The sequence below is a fragment of the Rhopalosiphum padi genome, chromosome 2, assembly GCF_020882245.1.
Source record: "Rhopalosiphum padi isolate XX-2018 chromosome 2, ASM2088224v1, whole genome shotgun sequence".
Lineage (NCBI taxonomy): Eukaryota > Metazoa > Arthropoda > Insecta > Hemiptera > Aphididae > Rhopalosiphum > Rhopalosiphum padi.
In genome coordinates, this window is record NC_083598.1 from 44,189,054 (window position 1) to 44,211,420 (window position 22,367).

General features: G+C 27.5%; 1 protein-coding gene across 2 annotated transcripts; it reads right to left on the reverse strand.

Annotated features, from left to right (window-relative positions):
- Window positions 1-491: 491 nt before the first annotated feature.
- Window positions 492-22,251, reverse strand: LOC132920652 (tetratricopeptide repeat protein 39C-like). Of its 2 annotated transcripts, none has more exons than XM_060983205.1 (10): window positions 21,548-22,251; window positions 13,992-14,172; window positions 11,350-11,710; window positions 11,061-11,199; window positions 10,372-10,578; window positions 8,692-8,869; window positions 8,353-8,554; window positions 4,500-4,802; window positions 2,086-2,294; window positions 492-946 (listed from the first exon to the last, which is right to left on the reverse strand). In XM_060983205.1, the coding sequence occupies exons 2-10, from the start codon at window positions 14,145-14,147 to the stop codon at window positions 818-820; spliced, it is 1,884 nt and encodes a 627-aa protein (XP_060839188.1). In that variant the 5' UTR covers window positions 14,148-14,172; window positions 21,548-22,251; the 3' UTR covers window positions 492-817. The 2 variants fall into 2 exon arrangements, with proteins under 2 accessions (XP_060839188.1, XP_060839187.1); XM_060983204.1 differs by having other exon boundaries at window positions 4,500-4,811.
- Window positions 22,252-22,367: the final 116 nt, after the last annotated feature.

Below are 22,367 nucleotides of genomic sequence, written 5' to 3' on the forward strand. Positions count from 1 at the left end.
GCAGAAATATTACAGTTTACAGAAATGTATCAGGAAAAAATAATGTTGAATTGTAGAAAATGTTATGGTATCAAAACAATAACATTTCTTGTCAACAAGATGGGAGATAGGAACTCGTATGATTTTTACCGAAATTGTTTTGATTAAAACCAGAAAATTAAAAAAAAAAAATACTGTTTAAAATCCCAATTAATAGTTAAATATTTTATATGCTTTTAAATTAATAGTTGAAAACTTATAGTAACATTAATATTTCTTATGAAAAATATGAACTAAGAACAATTTTTCATAAAATATCTATACAGCAATAGTACTTAATGTTGACTTAATGACTTGACACAATTTTAAATTGACTAAATAAATTCAATAATATTTTACCCTACATGCATGCATTGTAAAAATCATCACATTGTTTCGAAATACTATTACTTAATTATTATACATTTAAATATCAACCTTTAAATCCATCTATAATTATAAATAATCAAATGTATTTTGTTGTTATTTACTTTATTTAATATTGTTTATAAAGATAATAGATACTTACTGTAATCACTTATTGTTATTCTTACTCGATACAAGACACCAATTTTCTATACCTATTTTATGGACGGCTTAGTTTCTATAGCCCTATTTCGTCCATATAATATAATAAAATACGTTTCTAATATTGCATTTTAGTACATGGTTTCGATGAAAACAATAATAATATGTATGTGCTTGAGTATTAAAAATCTGAGTGATTAACAACAATAAGTTCGCGAAAACATTTTAATTTCACAATCCATCCTGTAGTAGTTGTTGCAGCCTCTGATCGTCATCTGACGTTTAATTTTTGTACGTACGCTTGCAACGAGACACATCGCATTTCATAGAAGTACTGAAAATGGTAATTTCGTTTTATATCTTTGAGTTTTTGTACTGTTCGTTTGCCCTCATCTATAGTCTGTTTTAAAAAAAAAGAATGAGTTTAGTTTTTAGAACAGATATACCTATAGTCATTATAGTTATAATAGTTATAATTGTTATCATATTATGACGGGTTACACAAATTAACATTATAATATTATTTTTATCATATTATTTTGTATCTGATATTTTTTCCAATTTATGTTTCATTTTTATATAAACGACGCATTTTAGCTGGGTTATGCACTTCTAGGTATAAACAAAATTGTATTTTCTTTGATGAGATATAATTGCATAGTAATAAGAAGAACTATCGAAACTTAAGAAAGTTGATTTATATTTTTTACTTGTTGGGTGTTGACTATTATACTTAGAAAATTATTTTTCATTATTTAAGATAAAAATAATAGTAGAAAAGAATAAAAAAAAAACTAAACTAGAATAAAATTGTAAAACAAAAACAAAATAAGTACATCAATTACAAGCCCACACAATGATCAAGTGTGTTCAAACCCACGCATAAATGGATAATTTGGATTAAAATATAATTTACAAATAGTCAAAAAGTATAGTATATGCACCTACATTTTAAAACTTTGATTTATTTTTATTACTAAAATGTTATAATAATATAATTTAATATTGTAGGATAGTAGGAATATATATAATTTAAAAATATATTAGAGACTGTTTGTTTCAAAAAATAAATACATAAAGAATTTATACATTAAGCCATTGTCTATGAATTGTACTTACAGTGACAAAACACTCTAAATTTAATGATTTATCAGTAGTGGATAATCGTAGATTAAGATCTTGTTTTTTATGTAGTAATAAATTACGGAAACGAAACTGTTATAATAATAGCGTTAGTAAATTGTAGTTCTATACAATTAAATATATATTAAAAAAGCATTAACATGCAAATAAAACAAAACGAATAAAAAAACAATAAAATAAAAATAAAAATTCATAGTATAATATATTTAAATTTTTATAGGTACAATATTAAATATAGATACAATTTTAGCCAATTTTAGGTGGATTTTTTAAATATATAATAGGGATAAAAATCTTACGTTAAAATACTTCTAGTTACAAACTTACAATTAATAAAAATATAACGTATGCATGAAGATTAAAATGTCCTTTTATAATTAATAAAACTATGCTTACTTCGGTGTGTCTTATCTGCTCGGTGGTCAGTTCATAAACTCCGTATACGTATAAGTGATCACGTCGCTGATTCCGGTCCATATTTTCGACAATGTCAATTAGAGATTGACAGTGGTCGTTGCCAAAACCCAAAACTCTCCGACAGACGACCGCCAGCAATTGTTTTGTGTACCACATCGTGTTGTCGTCGTCTTCAGCTTCTTGGCAATCTGACAATAAAAATAAAAAATAAATTATAATATTACCTAGCAATTAATACAATATTCACTAATCCTAAAAATTCCATAGTACGTAAGTACAATACCACGTATGTAAACATAGTATTATGTAAGCAAGTATAAAATCTCAGATTTTTCTTATTGCTCAAAATACATTTATTTAAATAAATTTAAAATTAAGAAAATACTGCAGATATTGAATTAGCTGAATCATGGATGCTAAAGTCGTGCTATGGATCACTTCGAAAATTTCAGACTGCGAGTGCACCATCTTGCACCATCGAGCTATTCGAGCTTAACATTAAGTATACGTATGACAAATAATAATAATTTTACACATTTTTTATTTGACAAATTAATTTTAATATTTTTATAGTAAAATAAAATTACTATACGAGTATAGTATATAATTTAGTTTTTAAAATGTATTGAATAATATCAAAAACTATGGACGCTACTTTTTAAAGAGGCAAAAATCTTAAATTGTAATAAAAAACGTGTAGATAAGAATTCAACTTACAATAACCTTTATCAATTTTTAGGTCATGATATATTTATAAACATAGTTTTGAAACGTTAATATAGTAATAATCTACATTTAAAATTGACAGTTTCTAGATTTAATTTTTATCTAACGATATTATTCATATAGTTAGCTAATTCTATTCAACCAATTTTGATTAATTTATGCGATTCAATGTTTTTATAACACTACTGTCTACTTTTCATTGGGATCTCACATGCCTAAAATGTTTAAGAATATATTCTTTACTGCGGGATTCCGAAAAAGCGTAAACATTGTGTTAATTAACAATGAAGTTTTAAAAACGTGTCACCAGTCACCGCCATCAGCTATAGCATTGCGATATTTGTTAATAATTTATGAATAATTAAAAATGATCAAATACATTTTCAGTTTATGAGTCTCTGTATATCAACATGTTCGTTTTAATTTAATATTGAGGTAGATAGAAAAACCAAAAATTAATTATAAATCATGATTAATGGCCCAACTCAATAAATAATATAGCCTCATATTGAACTGTAATTAATCATAATTTATCACAGAAAAGCCAAAATCGCTTAATATAGCTTTGAAAGTCGATCAAATAAGTAAAGTGCTTAAACGCGTTGTAAAATTACTTAGATTAAAAAGTATTAGAGTGTATTGGTAAATAGTATGTGCCTATTTTATTATCAAGTTTTATTTTTAAGTAAACATTACACTTAAATAGTAAAAACACATGTTTATTAAAATAAATGTAATTTTAACAATAGAAGTATAAAAGTTAAAAAAAAAGTAATTTTGTAATTTTTATAATTAAATTAAAATATCATATCAAGGATAAATTATAACAAGTACTTGATTGTTTTTTTCTTCTACAAGTTAGAATTCGAAAAATTCAGTTTTTATAAATAGTTTATTTTACGTTTGAATCGTTTAATATATTTTATTAATGGTGTGTATTTTATCTATTGTGTTCCAGTATCATTTTAAATCATTAGCCAACAAATGCATTATTTAACTAAATATAGATTAAATTTATTATCCTCGAATTTTTTTTTTAAATAACGATAGTAGTTAGCACTACCATATAACGACCCCTGACTTACTGAATAAATCTATTAGTCTATTCATTATTCGAATCCGATGACCAAATACTTAAGGACGTATATACAGTTGATATATTACAGGACCTGTATCCTGTTTCATCTTTAGTATGAATTGCATACTGCAACTCGGACACTTTGTACCAATAAGGTATTGTCAATAATTATAACTGTATCCCACATTCCCACATGACGTACACTTATATTACGATTATAGAGATATAAGAATTATCATTTTCAACACAGTGGTGGCCAACTAATTATTAAGGATTGCCTACACAATAAGATAATATAACTTATAATATGTATAAAAAATACTTTTAAGTATAAACGATGAAAAAAATCTAATTTGGGAAATCTTCACTTTAAAAAAGCATGAGAATTACGACTGCTATTACGACTAGGATGCAACTCCCTTGCAGAATAATATAAAATAATAATCTTACAAAAATATCTGTATTGAGTATACATATTAAAAGTACTGATATCCACATAATGTGTATTCGTTCGGATGTGGCGCAGCGTTGAAAAATCATAAGTCATAACATATATTAAATTGCAGTAGATGAAAAACGATGTGCTTACCCGACAAGACGGCGTGCAGCGCGTCTACCGGCCACTTGGCCACGCCGTACTTGACGTACAGCACCTCGTAAGCGATCAGACGGCAGTAACGCTGGCCGTCGCAGTTGAAGTGGCTGTGTTTGCAGTCGACGCCGTCTTCGCTCGAGGCCGCTGCCGTCCACCGCAGTGCTTCGGCCACCTTGTTCTCTTTGTTCTCCATAAAGCTGCACATTGTTCCCCGATACGCGTTCAACCTGCAGCCGTTGACCACCTCATCAGCCCGCCGTCTCATAAGCTCAGCCGTAGTTGTATCACCCGCTGCGCCTGCGCACACTATAACATTTATATTATAATATACACACACGTGACGCATTATTATTAGTTCTTACGATTTTGTTACACTATGGTACATTAGATTTTAGAATAATACCAATATTATATTATGTATACATTATACAAGCTGTTGTATCTGATTCCTCCGGAAAAATATGAATAAATGTAAACAGAAATATAGCACACTGCACAGACTTTAACTTTTAAATGAAAAAGTTCCGTATAATGTATACGATTTTCTATATCTCTGGAAAAAATTAGACAGATGGCGCCACGAGTATAATCTTATTTCACCGTATAGTTTTTCAGGGCCGAAGTTTTTTCAGTCGTAGGTATACTATAGCAGTATAGCTTATGCCGATTAGGGGATCAACACTGATCCATCAATGTAAAGATTGTCGAAATCATGTTAGTAGTTACAGAGATTACAAAGTTGAATTTTTCTATGCATCAGATCCACCCATAAGAATCAATCTTTAGCAATAATATTTTTTCTATGTAGGAGAGATTCATATAATTGCCCAAATTGGGCACCTAGGATAAAATTTTAGCCAAAGTCTGATAAAAATACGTGTAAATACTATTATTCAAATTCTAATTTGTCACTTTGTCAGTACAGTTATAGATTAGTAAAATAAATGATTTAATTAATTTAAATTAATTGTGTATTATATGTAATAATGAATGATAAAATATAAAACATTTTATACATAAAAAAATTATTATAGAACAAATTCAACAAAATTCTTTCGTTTTTTTGATTTTTCAAATAAAATAACCACACACGGCGGTTACAGCGATCGTTTGTTTATTGGGATCGTAAACTAAATTTATATTTTTACAAACGAATTCATTTTAATTAATAAATAATTTAACATAAATAAATATAATATTTTATTGTATTAAACAAGTATTCAATAAGATTAGAATTTTGATAGTGACCAATACAAATGGATATAACTGATTACTGAAATACAATCGTTACAAGATAATGCGTTTTAATTTTTCATGTATAATGAAACCTCTAAATATCTGACACTTTCGGTCGCTGAAATTTTATCCGCTATAAATTAAAAAATGAACAATATCAAAGTATATCAATAAAATAATGATACGTTCATGTCGTATTATTTATTTTATTTGTATGTAATGACTATGTATTATTATTTAAAACAAAGTAAGCTACCGAATTAGACAGCCATTTCCTACGAAGGATAAGATAAACTATAATAGAATAATAATGTGTAAAATGTACATTATAATAATGTAATATATACTTAGACAATAACTACAATAAAAATTATTAATATTAAATGTCATTAAACATTTAATTTTAGTCATGAAAGTGTCCGATTTTTAGATTTTAGTCTTTTGAGTATCCCGTATTTAAAAATAAGTAGTAAAAATGTTTCCATTTCCGAAAAAAAATGTATACTATTTAGAGCTGTAGCCGGTTAAGGAAGTTTGTACGATATTAATTTTGTTACTGAAAACAGACAATTCATCAGTCTATAGTGGGGGGATCGCCTTTACCACCCCTGGATCTGCGCCTGTAGCGGAGAACATTGATTCTGCAGTAATTTCTAAATTTCTATACTTACCAACCACGCAAATAGGGTAAATAAAACCTATCGGTTATCAAAAATTGCAAGTTTCTACAGTTATTTATTTTTTAATCAAAACAAAACAACGAAATCGATTTTATCAAAAATTTATTTTGAATGAAATCTTGTATTCTCCTATTTTTTTTTTGTTTTTTGCCTAATTTATTTTTAAAAATGATTAGGCATTTGCTTACTTAAAACATTGTATTCTACTAACAGTATACTAACTAGATTCAATTTTTTACCATAATAAAACTGTCTTCTGCTGAGTTTTATAATTACTTTTACTACTTCTAAAGGTGACAAAATTTACAAATTAAATTATAAAATACACACATCATTCTTAAACTATGAAATCAATTGTATTATATAAAATAAACATTTCAGCCAAAAAAATAATTTTAATTCGAATAACTTTTATTGAAATTTATGAAATTTACGAATTTAACGTATATATTGTTTAATTAATCAAACCTCTTTTTTTCGTTACAATAATAATAACCCTCGACCCTCTGCCTGATTACGATAATAGTAACAGATAGGTAGTATTAAATTAAATGCTTAAAATAATTTTATTTTCAACGTGAATTTATAACAGTTCATTTTATAACTTTATTACCACACAATGTATTAACTATTTAGACGGGTATACAGTGGTAGGAGTGGTAGGACGTGAACTCCAGGGAACGTATAATTAACGCACAAGTTTTCAAATTATTCATTTAGATTTTATGTTTTATCAAATTAAGAACTTTGAAAACTTTACGAGTTTTGGTTGAATTTCAACTTTATTAAAGTAACATTTTACGAGCCTATATTTTACAAATTATTCGTAAAATATCTAATATACCACGTATACACTGTACAATGTATACAATGTATAAATTTTTAGAATCGTAAATATTAGACAAAGTATTTAGTTTTGAAAAAAAATTGTAAGAAGTATGTTGGATTTTAATGCTTATTTATATTTTTACATAAAATATTAACATAAAATGATTATAACATTAGTGCACCCAAATATTTTTAATTATAATATACCGAAAATCAACTGTCTCAATGCTATCAATGTTGATGAACAATATAATTTTTTGTTTTTTCCTCAAAACGAATTTATTATTTTCACAGTAAATATGCTGTGAACAAATCCTTTAATATTTGAAAACTTTAAAGCCCCGATTAGAATTTTACCAGCTGTCTTTGTTTCCATGACTCCAACGCCAACTCTTTAAGCCCACCTTCATACTATAAAAATTAGAAAAAAAAAACGAAGAATACAAAACTGCATCCCATTATGCAAATCGATTTGTAAATTTAAAAGTTTTTATAATATATTATTATATAATGAAAATATCTCTTGGTTGTTCATTTCGATATGCATTGCATTTTTTTCAATTTTTTCAAATTTTTAACTACATCACACAACAAAAACACAACAATATATCATAATAATTTATGAATAACTAATATATAATCTATATATGATAGTATAGTGGTTTCCCTATAAACCATTTTCTAAAGAACCTAAATACTCAGATATTGTATAACATATTAGCATCTTTAGGATACATATTTGTATTTTAAATAGATATCACCACGACACCACATAATTATACCACATAATATTACATATTATAATTAAAAATCATATGTTAAATACTATTGATTATTTTACTGACAACTTTTAATAAATTAAAAATTTACATAAATAAATTGTTGAAAATATGAAAAAAATACTATATCGAAAACAGTAATTTAAAATAAATCTCTTATCACTGCATTGGAGATCGTATATTTTAAATTCAAATGTACAATACCATATTTAAAAAAAAAAATCGGTTTTCCAGGAAAATAAGTAAGTATGTTTTTAAAGTTTTAGTACAGTAAGAAATTACGAGAAATAAGAATTGTTTTTAAATGTAAAGAATTGTTTTTACCTGTAGCCATGAAGTAATGATACTGCTTCATCCACACTTCTGCTACACTTGCGAATTTTTTATACGCAGCAATCCAATCCAATTTAATTGCATACATGAATCCTAATTCATGTAAACACATTGTTTTCATACTTACAAAAGAATTATCAACTAAAACTGTTGATCCAATTTCGTACGCTCGTATCGATCGTTCTAAATCACCCTACGAGTATATAAATTTACTGACACAGTCAAAATTGATTGAAACGTAAATTAATTAAATATAGTTATGAACAGCCATGAAAGAAAAATTTAAGTCAACAACTTTACTTTTGTTTAAGTTTACACATGTCTACAAACCTTGAGATAAAGCGATCGCCCGATAAAGTATTGCAGAGATGTCGAGTTTTGGAATTCTTCGGGCGGATTACAAACTAATTGTTCTGATTCCTTGACATAGGTTTCATTTTCTCGAGACTGGGGACCGTCAAACAAGTAATCTGTGTTTCCCATCATGTGATACCACGACAGGATCAACCTAATAAATACTTACACAATCATCGCGGTGCTTAAAAAACCAATAGAGACGTATTCGGAATTTAGTATTCCGATGTTTAATTTTTTTTTCTCCCAAAGATCATTATAAATATCGGAAAAATTATTTTTATTCAATATCACGTGGTTTAATAAAGTAGAACAAATAAATTCAACTAATAAAATTTAACATATTTTATTACTATAGAATATTATTAGAACAGCTTTCAGGATGCATACCGCAGAGCTCTAATTCGTCTTTACAGATCGATGTACGAGTATATTGTAGATAATAACATGATTAAAAAAAAAAAAAAATTTTAGAATAAAATTAGAATATATTAACATATAATTAGTTACAAAATATTATAAATGCAGGTTAGGTTTCTAAATAATATACTTATATAAAAACGGGCCATCAGGGTTATAGTCAATTCTGGGACCCTTCAAACAGTTCAAACAAGTCTTCATAGTAACCATAATTAATGCTTATACAGAATGAGTTTTTAAGCACTCTTAACTTATTGTTGCCTTCAATTATAAGGTTATATTCAATTTTTTTTTAATTTTTTTTTTTTATTATACTTTAAATAATTAAATCAAAAACTGTTTAAAAAAAATGTATACATCACGACTTTTTTACATGTGACTATGTTTATCAAGATTATGTTTGGATTTTACAGACCACTATTTATATGTATAATAGAAAGAACGCAGATATAGGCATCACGTTATGGGCGACTAAATGTGCATTTTAAACCTGGGTTGCATCTATTGATTTTAAGTTTTAAAAATCATTCTATATCTTCATAAATTGAAATGTATTATTATTGAAATCTCGATCTGCTGTATATAATATATATAATATGTTCAAGTACCTATGCTATGTTATTATTGAGTTGTAGCATTGATTTTATAATAAATTGTAAGATTAATTGTTTACAGGTCACTGTGATAATGAATGTATTAAATATGAAATGAATGATAAATTTGATAAATTGTACGTACAAAAAGATTCTGAGCGAAGGAAACGTGTTGATCTATTTCGACTATTTCTAAGTATATTGTTTATGTTATGTATTACTTATATTTCTATTATTATTATTTATTAATCTAATTATAATTGGATAAGTTGAACTAATAGAAGGTTTCTTACTGAATTAAAAAAAAATATATATATATTTGGAATTGCGTATAATATATAGCAAGGGCGGCTAAAGTATAGTACTGGGATTTTTCTACCTTTGATTTTCAAAAATATTATTAATTATATATCAAATTAGTCACCAGAAATTATCATCGGAATTGAATATTAAACCAAATTTTCAATACTTAAAAGTAGAAATGAAAAGTATATAACACACACATATCTTTGTAAAACAAATAACAACAGGGTACCTAAATATTACCGTGTGTGTGTGTATGCTGAACGTCCCGAGTAACCTTCCTTATAGTAGTGATTTTACTTAGATAAAAAAAGAATAATAATTTCATCGTTATAGTTACCATGCCAACGGTGCGTGTACGTCAGGTCCATTTTTGGCAAACGTTAAAGCGTCTAAACCGGTTTGGCGATTTCCACGAAAACCCAACATTCCAATTAGAGGGACCATCATAGGTGAAACTAATGATAAGATCAAATTAAAAGCGCCATATCCCACACTGACCGCTGCCATCAATCTAACCACGTCTTTAGACATCCCGCTCGACACACTATACGAAAAACAACAATATTTTACACACACCACTCAAGCATAATATATTATTACGATTACTTTAAAAATAAACTTTGTATCAAATTTATAATCGACGTGTCGAATTATTTTTTTTTTACGATGGTACGAGTTAGTTTAACTAGTTACTATACATATAGTAAGTATTTAGTATATATCTATACTGGTAGATAGTAACACTATATATACAGCGTATAGGTGTATTAACCTATAATCTATATGCTATATAGTGGAGTAGTGGAGTAAACAGGCGAGTTTTTAGACGCCATAGTACAATATAGAATAGGTATGGAGAACGATTCCTGTTTTCGTGAACCGGGCAATATAAATTATCCTGAGAAGTATTTAAGGAATTCTTAATTTTTTAAAAAAACTACCTACACTGGTTTATTTATACATATTTTTGGCCTGGTTCACGTAAATCGGCTGTTGAATAATTCAAATGTATTAGTGTACGCGTACCTATCTTGACGAAACGTTTCAAATGATGTGGTAGCCGAGCGATACATACGACTTCCTACGTTCGACGTCGAAGCCAACGAGGTGGCGGACGAGGATTGTCTGCGTTTCAAAACCGGCGGCCACCGCGGAGTGTTCTCGTCTGATACACACAACAAAGTAAAAACAAACACTCGTGAATGAGGTTCTCCCGATGGGTATTGCAGGTATAAGTCACGGTTATTATCATGCTATACTATACAATCTATAAATAACCGCGGTATAGGTATATAATCGTGGTTAACTTGCTGACCGGGGTCCAGGTCGTACACGGTGCGGTAGACGTCCAGCACGGAGGCGTAACACTGCTGATACATTTTCCAGGCACGCCGCAACGTGTAAACCGCCTTGGCGGTAGCTATGTGGCCCACGTTGTACCCGTTCATGACCTTCACGATCATCAGTCCGACTATGCACAGGGTGACGTCGGCCAGCGCGATCTGTCCGTCGTAGTGGTCGACGCCCGCGGCGGCGCTCGACGAGAATTGCAGCTTCCGCCTGACCAACCCCAACCAACCGCCGCCGTCCAACATTGCGCCGCACCGCGCCTCGAACCGCTTGAACTCGGCCTGCACGGATTCCAGTCGCGACTTTTCCGGCGCTTGGATTGCCGTCTGCGGGAAACCCAGATATCATACGTTATAGGAGAAACGAAAAAACATTGAACGTCCGTCGAGCAGCGTGAACGTGCCTCAGGTCAACATAACTACGTTGTTTTATTTTATTTTTATATGATATTATATTATAATATACGAAATATTAAAGGTATACCCGCAGAAGCTACTATATAGGTATGTGTTTTGACTTTCGAGGATTTTGTTCTGTGCCGCAACTATTAACTGCGAGGCCGGTGTGCAAAATTTATTTGGAAGCCCTATAAATTAATATTATTATTTTAAATTTAATTTTTGTATAATATATATTATTACAGCAATTGATCAGTACTTTTTTAGTACTTAAACTTGTATATGGAATCATTTCTGATCATATACGTACATGGTACATTATACTAATTAGACAAGAAGTTTACCTATATTATTATTAAATATATTTGGTTATTATACCTACTTATTATATTATTAATACGAAACTTTGTACCAAAACTAATGTTAATAATGTTATTTCTAATTTAAACACACTCAAGCATTTTTGTAGATTTCAGGTTTATTGAAACAGATAAATTTAGATTTTAATTTTAGAGGCCCCTTAGGTCGGTAGCCCGTTTGCATTGCACACCTTGCACACTCAGTAGATGCGGCACTGAATTTTTGTTACCTACTTATCGCGTATATTTATCAATATAATATAAAATTCTTTTTAAATTTAAATATTTAGATTCTCGTTGATTGATTAAAACAATTACTTACTTATCAGGTTTCAAACATAAAGTTTGTTTTTATTGTATGAAAAACATTTCTTCAAATTTGGATTCATTTTCCAATCATGTATTGGTGTATTATAATTATTATTAAAAGGAAATCTTTCATTTACATACAAAAATATATTAAACATGGCGTTTTGAAATACGAGTAATAATTGTTCTATTTCTTTGAAACTATAATTGAACTAAATCGTACACAAAAAATTCAGAAACCATGCTATATTAAATGTTGATTTTTAATGGTTATGAACTACAATGGATACTGTACACTTTTATTGAAAGTTTGTTAGAATAGTTAATAATAAATAATAAATATGATAAGTACGTTAAATATTAATTGGTTTATACACGCTTGTAGAATTTTGAGGGTGTTAGAAAAATTAACCTATATCTTTATTTAAATTTACTATCTATTGACTATTGAGGAAGGTAGGTACTAGGTAGATAGGTATAATATACGATATTTTTAATTTGTAAACTTGAAATGACGTGCGCCAAGTTCATGAATCTACAACGATAGCATGTAGTTAAAATTCTTAATAAGGTGCATTTGTGGTTAAGGAAGACGATTTAAATTTCAATAAAACGCATATAAATGCTCACACATAAAATCATATTCAAAGGCAACGACTTTAAACTGTTTACCTATATAGTTGTATTGTATTATATTTATCAAAACATAATATCATTAAAAGTATTAATAAATTATGTTCAATCGCATAATTATTAATTTCTAACAATTTTCTTTGTTTTTAATGTGGTATAATATTATTAATAAAACAAAAATAGTATTTCATTAATTCAATCTAAAATTAATTAAATAATGAAAATGGAAAACTGTATGGTTCTAAACTCATTTAAATTTTTTACTAATTGTATGCTTCAGAGATTTGTTTTATTAGTTATTTGAAATGTGAATTTCTGAGTAAAAGGATTAAATGTGTTTTTATACTTAATTTTACAAACATTTTATAATTAATAATAAGATTTAATTAGGTATGCATTATATAATATCTATAAATTTTAGAGGTATATAATATTATTATATGTACGCACCACATAATTTGTATGCACAATAATATTATTGTAATAGCTTAAGACTGAAATATAATAAACACTTGACTATACCTAAATTGTTGAATTGCCAATTAACTATTTGCATCAAACAATGTGGGTATATACGAAGAAACATATAAATATAGATATATATTATATACATACGGTCCATAAAAACAAATAGCTATGATAAATATATGTTTATTGGTATTCACTATATTTGTTATATCTATCTATAATATATAGAAAATAGATTCTATAGCTTAAGTTAGCCGTGACTGCAATAAAACTTAGTTTATCATTTTATCAAATATAACTTGTAATTTTAATTTTTAACCAAACCTATTGTTCTCACGGGTGCAACCAAAAATGTTGATAGTAACAATCATATTTTGGTAATCATTACTATTTTTTTTTAAATACTGTAATAATGATAAGAAATTCCAAAATTTATTGACCAGTAATAAAATGAAACATTTGCCGCTTGCAATATGAAGGTCATTCTCTTGTTGGTTTAGTAAAGCTTCGGCATCGGCTAAGTTATTAACATTTTGTATCAACATCCACACTGCTTTTCTGCATATTCTCCAAGTAGGTTCATTGTTTGAGGACATACCAATTAACAGCGACCAAGTTCTTCTAAAATAACAAACATAAGACAACGTTTTTTAGCGTTTTGATATGCAAGTCAAACAATAATAAACGTTTATATCCATTCATCTGTCAACAATTTAAACATTAAGTAAGTAAATCTTAAGCTTAAGCTCTAACAACAAACTTTCTAAAGTATCTATACTTGTAACTTAGTATAATTATTGATTGCCATAATTATCTTTACTTTATAAATTTATAGTATAATATATTATTTTATACTTATAATTTAATCACCAAAACTATTATATTGATTTTAAATTATACATTGAACTTTATTATGTATAATTATTGCAAATAATTTTTCAAAGGACATAGGCTACGTATAGTAAACGCCAATAGTCATTGGTCAGTATGGGCTAAAAACAAGTGGATCGAAACACAAATTTTAGTCGGTCAAGACCACTTTTCGCCTTTTTTCGATCTTTTTATTTAAGTATATTATACAACCTATTCATCTCCTGCCTCTTGAAAATTAAGCAGTGAAATATGAATACATCCGTATCTCTCTGGTTTTTACCGCGATGTACAATTTTCTTAAAAATACCATTATGCACCTTGAGCGAAGTCGGTTAATGCAATTAGTCCTCACGACAATAAAAGTAACGACTATATATAAGAGTATACAGCGTGAAACCAAAAATTATACATCATATTTTTCGTAACACTTGATTAATGTACGACGCAAACAAACGTTTAATGTATTTATAACATTTAAATAACGTATCATTAACGTAAGATTAACATATACTACATTTTTATATAAAAATTTAATTAAATTATTAAATATTACTGTATTTTGCAATTATTTTTTTATCCATTTACAATGATAAAGGAAGTAACATGATAAACTACAGTAAACAGTGTTTTTTAATGAAAGGACACGTGTAAGTTGTTAAAATAAAACGTGCATCAGCAGGACGTAAGGAAATAATATGGATTATTATATAGTTGGCGTTTCCGCGACCCCATATATGTACGAGTAGTACATATAGATACATTTCTTCAAGGATTTTATCTACGAGTATTAGTAAACTATAATAGCTATAATAATAAATTGTTATAATTATTACAGTATACAGGTAATCATTAGACGTATATTTTACGATAACATATAGGAATCTAGTATATAGATTATAACAAAAAACAAGTAAATAAAAATGTTTAAAAATAATCGGAAAAAATCGTTTTAGACAAAATACAAGTAATTGAAAACACGAGGGGCAGTTATTGAACGGTTTACCCACTCACGTCCTATTAAATTTATATGTACCTATGTTTAATTATCTCTTTATTATCTCTACCATTTTGTGATAACATGTAAACTATATAGATTGTTAATTTATTTTAATATAAAAAATAAACAACTTGAAATAAAAAATATTATTTCTACTTAATTTAAAAACTATGCATTTTATTCAGATTTAATATTTATTATAACTATATTTTCTAAGCATGAGTTGAATGGCTATTTTATTCTTCAAACAATAGGAGAAATTATCTGTGTACTTCCAATCATCAAATAAATTCTATTAAACTTAAAATTTAATATGACATTATAACCTTTATTTGTAATATTATCTATAGCTATAAATGTATAATAGGTATGTATATTTACTTACTGATTTTAAATATTTGACTTATGTCATATAATTATTTTGAAGTTTTCCACTGATTGAATTTATAAATAGAATCTTATATATTTTAAATGAAATTTGACACATAGATAGTTTAGACACTGCGAAAGGACATAGGCTACTTTTTAATACTAAAAAAGGGTTGTAAGGGGTTAAAATAGAGGATGGTATATATTATAACAAAATTAATTTTAAAAAAGTAATTAGACATATTTTTAGTATCCTAGCAACCGCTTAGAAGAAATAACAAACATTATTAAACAATTAAAAAATACATATAACTATAGCTTTTACTCTCTTAGAGGTCAAATTTTGAAAAATACTTTGTTAGTGCGCCCTTGCATTGCTTAAGGAACCTTTGTACAAAATTTCAAATCTCTAGACCCAGCGGTTCGGTCTGGGCGTTAATGAGTGAATTACTGCATGCTTTCACAATACTTCCGCAACGCTGCCTAAGCTAAAATCTAGAAGCTAAGCTTATACCTAGAAGTTATTATTCACACCATTCTAGGATATATTTGGATTGACTTGTAATTTGTATATGTTTGTTATATTATGCAATATTTTTATCGAACAATTTGCTTAACCTAATGTAATACTAATAAAACACTACATTGTAATAGTATAAATATAATTTATATTATAGAGTAACATAATTAATTGTTATTAATAATAGTTGTTAATCATCAGTGCTCCATTTGGAAAAAATAAAAGAAAGAGGACTCCCAGACTTAAAAAAAATTATAGTGATCCTTACAATGATTAATCTCAGTTTAGCCTGTGGGTGCTTTTCCCCTACACCCCTAGACATCTACCTTCAACAATAGATAGTTGTTAGAATCTAATACATCATTACAAGTAAAATTTACCAACAATTACAATAAATATTATTTTACTTCTCATTCATTAAGTTAAAAATTAATGGTTAACTTTATTATTATTTCTAACTAATTATAATAAGGTAATTCATTAAAAAAATTTAAATTAATGTTTATGACTGTTGGTAATTGTGATTTATTACCTACTTCAGCAATTTTTCTTTTAGGACAACATTCTTCTTCAATAAATCTCTTCCCCTCTGCATATTTAAGAAAATACATACGATTCTGGTTTACATTTTTTTAACTAGAAGTCCAACACCATTTATAATCATGATGATCATAATGATTTATAATCATTAAGAAAGAAATATAAATATAACTTAATGCATTTCTTTTGGTAACTATTAAATTGCGCATAGAACTAAAAGCACGTTCATACTCACCTGATGATATTGCAATTATTTTAATTGCGTTTAATAGAGGGTACGGATCCTGTATATAAAGCTTATTTTTAGTATTTTTAAATTCTTGAAAGCCGCGTGTTTTTGTTGACTTTTCATCAAGTTGAAATGTTTTTAAAAATTACTGGACGTCTAGACGGCATTAACACCATATTGAATATTACATTTGTCAAGCTTATTGTTTTGATCTATTACATCAAAATTTTTGTCATTTGTCTTTGAAGTTTAAACTAATAGTTCTGAAAAAACTTTTTACCACTGACTAAGACAAATTATAACTACTATACAATATAATAAGTCCGTACTTTTACCGTGTTATCAGTTATAATTTATCATAAAAATAAATCATCCAATTAAATTTTAATATAATAGGTGAAACTTTACGAAATAAAAATTACAATAATTTTTTTATAAAGTAAAACGTTTCGTCCCCTCGTTTTAATAATAATTATAAGGGGTGCTTCTAATATATAAAAAAAAATTGGAAAGGAGCTCCGTTCCACTGCGTCCCTTTACAATTTGATCAATGCTAATCCATCCGTTTCCTTCGCTCAGAATCGTTTTTGGTAGGTATATTATTCAACGATATTTAAGTTAAATTATTTTACGCATAACTACATTAGAATACCTATAGCTATTAGAAACCTACTGTATAACAAAGGGAGTTTTTAAATGTATTCAATTAATTACTAATAAACATTTTATCAAAATATTTTATCTAATAATTAAATGAATATTAATTATAATTGGTAACTGTTAAGCATTAATATATTAATATTGTAAAAATTGGGTAAGTTACCTGTACCTATAATCTGCAATATATATTATTTCATAATTTACAACTGTATATAGGACTGCCAGGACCCACAATAAAACAAATAAATAAATAACAGTATTAATATATTATACCCGTAGGGAAAATAAATTGCTTTATTCAATTATATTATAAATTATAATTTATTAATATGGCTTCACGAATATTTAGCATATTATCATTATTATAGACTTCCGACCATTTTTATAGTCAATTAAAACGAAATAATATTTTTTTATTTGTAATTTTAAGGTAATTCGTGTATATTATTATAATTTTAAACAATAATGAAAATTTAAAAATGTGAACTTAATTGTATCACATAAAAACATATTAATGCTTATTGCAGCAATGTTTAGTATACCTACCAACGTAGGTACTTACGACACAAAGTCGATTAATCCTGGGTGCCAAAGACTATATGTATAATGCAAAGAGATATGGTCGATATGGAAATACATAATATATATGTATTACATCATTTCGTCAAAATTTTTCATTTTTTACGATAAAATATTTGAGAGATGGAAATCTATAAAACGTATTTTTGCCAAAGTTTACAAAATCGAGTTATACATAGTTTTAAAGAAAAAATGTCGGCCAAATCCGTTTTTTAAATGACTTTAGTCCAAAATGAACTTTTTGACTTTTCCGTACATAAAAATGGTATTTAAAAAAATCAAACTTTACTTTTTCCAGTTTTACGCAAAATGTATTATTGGTCATGTAAAAAAAATAAGCACCAATCATTAACTATATCAGTGACGTTGCCAGGGGGTCGACTGAGGGAGCTGCAGTCACTCCCTCGAAATATTAAAAAAATTAAAATCATTTTTAATTTTTAATGGTCTATGAAAATCGCAACAAAAATCTTAAATTGTATTTTAAAAAAGAAAAATAATCCTGGCTACGCCACTGAACTATATCAAAACAAAATTGTGAATTGAAAATTATACCAAAACGCACTTTTTTATGTTATGCCGAAACGTAGGTACTGTTGTAGGTAGGTAAATGCAGGAGAATAAAAAATAGAGTCCAAATTGTATATTAAATTAGTGGAAATAGTACAATTTGGATAATTGTACATTTTGAAATGCAAAAATATAGGATTTATACTTAAAAAAAATAAAAATAGAATTTTTTTGTTTTGAAAAATTGATATAACTTATTATACATTACATTTGTTTGATTTAAATTAACTTATATTGGTTATAGAAAGAGATACAGAAAATCATATCTTCCGAAAAATCAGTTTTTTGACAATAATACGTTTTGGATTTTCACCCCACGGAATAATATACAATGCGTAGATAAATAGATTAAATATTATTCTATTATACATTATCAAACTAATTATCATTTAATACGCACATGACACATGTTAATCAAGTCAGTTATTAAAAATTGTGTTATTTTTTCTTGAAAATTTAAATTACATGTACGTTTTATGATCATACAGCAGGTTATGTAATTATTTATATTAGATACTACATTTCACTAAATTGCAAATATTTTTTTTATGTATTAATACATTTTTATTTTATCTTTTTTATTATTATGATTGATTACAATAAAATAATTAAATCATTTATTTTGATAATTAGATTTAGTAAATGAAATTTGAACTGCTTGTTTGAAAGAATAGTGAGTGTAGTGACAGAATTCAATAAATAAAATTTTACTATCAAAATTCAAAATAATATGTTGAATTTTGTTCTCCTTAGTTAGAGTATATTTGTATTTGTATTCATTTAATAATAAAGCCAGTAAGCATGAGCTTAAATGTAGTACCAGTTAGTCCCATGCTCTGAAATGCTATATTGTTGAACTTATATTCAATAAAACAATTTATAAATTTAGATGTCTAAAACGTTTTATTTTATGTGGTATTAATCAAAAAAATATTGTGCTTTTAAGCAGAAAAAATGGCAACTCATAAATTAATAAAATATTCCATACAAAAGTAATAATAAGTATTGGGATTTACATTATTATTTTGAGCTTAGATATTTTAGACAACACTAAATGTTGACTAAAAGATTGATAAAATAAAATACTTAAAAGTTTTAATTTAACATGATCGCGGTTCACTCACTGAACAGTTTAAATTGAGAATATTTGTTAACTTATCACCCTAAAGCAGTGGTTCCCACTACGCGGCCTGCACTAGAATTAAATTGTACATTCTAAAATCCAAAATTCTATAAACAGTAAATAAAATGAACGTCACTTTTTATCTTATCTTATTATTTTTATATTTTTAATTATTATCATTAAAAGTGTATGCGGCCCATAAAGCCGTTAGTAATTTTCAAAAATTACATTTGGCCCTTTCTAAAATCTTAGTGAGGTCCGCTGCTCTAAAGCATCGTTTCTTAACCTTTTTAGTCTCGCGACCCCCTCCCTATCTATATTAATATTAAGTATAAATTTGTATCATATCGTTGAGAATGCCAAATTTTGAATGCAACGGTTAATTTTATAAATCGTCATTTTATTAATTTTGACCTATGCGACCCCCAGTCAAAGCAATCGTGACCCCCCGGTTGAGAAACACTTCTCTAAAGAATCTGGACAAAATCTCTTATAAATATATGGTAAATACATAAAACTGGTCGAACATTTTATTTTAAGTGGGCGGTAATTTATACCTAGTCGAAAAATAATTGTTTAGTATTGATGACGAATTGATGTATTAAATGAAAAAGATATACATATAATATATATAATACGAGTATACAGTCGAGTCGCGATAATTCGAAAAACTTGATAACTCAAATTTTTATTCTCCTAGAAATAAAAATTAATATAAATTCGAGTTACATATCTCGCAGCGAATTTTTATCTCTCTTCAACTTCGAGTTATCACGACTCTACTGTATATGTTATATACAATATACAATATGTTTAACCATTTTAATACTACACAATTAAAGTTAGAAGAACAAATCAATACAAACAACAGAACGGACTTATAATATAAATTATTAATAAAAATAAATAAGAGTAAGAATCGAGTAGATAGGTGCCTAATGTCTATATGTATTCGCGTTCCACATTATCAAGTACCTAATATTTTCTATTTTGATTTATAAATATGCACTTATACTGACTACTAAAGTCTAAAGTTACTAATTTCAAAATAAAAATAAAAATTAGAAACTGATCTATTATTTTCAAAAACAATAAATATAAATATGGGAGCAAATTTAAAATATATGTACGAGTATAATAAAAAAAATATATTTATTAAATGTTAGTTACTGATATTATTAATCGGTTAGTCATTACTTCAAAACAATCCAATAGCTAATCCGAGAACTACGAAATTAAATGTTAATTTTTTTTATTTTTATTGTAAAGCAAAATAAAAAGTTAAAATGTTAAGACAAAATTGTAATATTATGATTACAATATTTGATAATGGTCAATTTTCTTATTTATGAATTTATGATAACTGCAGATAACTGAAAAGGACATTTTAAAATTCGCGCTAAACTATGTACTAGTATATATGTATATATACAATTATATAATATTGAAATAGTCTGCCCCTACCCTTAAAAATTAAGTTATCCAACAAACTGCCGTATTTACCGATATATTTATATATACATTTTATATACTCACTTGAACGAGGATCGTCAACACAATTGCAACTATTTGCAATATATATACGACGTTGAAAAGACCGTGGTCGTGGTGGTCTCATGGACGTTAGATTTCCGAGGCGTTGGCCATGATCGTGATGCACAGAGACATTTAATTATCAATTATAATATATATTGTGTTTATTTGATATTAAAAAACACATCAATCAATATATTTTATATAAAACAATAATACAGGTCGGACCGTGATGTGCGCGCGCGGAAACGAATTGAATTGTTTAATGACCGGACGTGGTCGCGAAACTAAACTCTAAAACGGCTTTTGCTGCCAACGGCGGCGCCACGCCACGCGGACACGTAACAGAAAAAAAATACGTGCAATAAAAGCCACCACCGCCGAATCGTTGAACTCGGCGACGAGGAAATGATGGGGGATGCGTGCACGTAAAAGCGTGTGCGATGGAATCGATTATTCCTATTTTCCATGACCTTGTTTTTAAAAATACGCGCCAGCATGTCCACACACATACATAGGTACACTGCAGTACACGCACTATATTTACGTGTACGTATATGCATTATCCATCTGTCGAACGGTCATAAGTTTATAAATTATAAGGTACTTTTTTGGATTCACTCGGCAGTCGTGGTATTATAATAATATTATATTATATTTTGCCTACTGCTTACTATCTATACTCGTACATTATGAAATGCGGAAAACGTCATATGTACTTATATCATAATGTTGTACGGAAAATGTCAATACCAATATACAATATTATATAGGTAAGTATACTGCACAGAATGTAATATAGGAACTGAGGTAATTATACAAT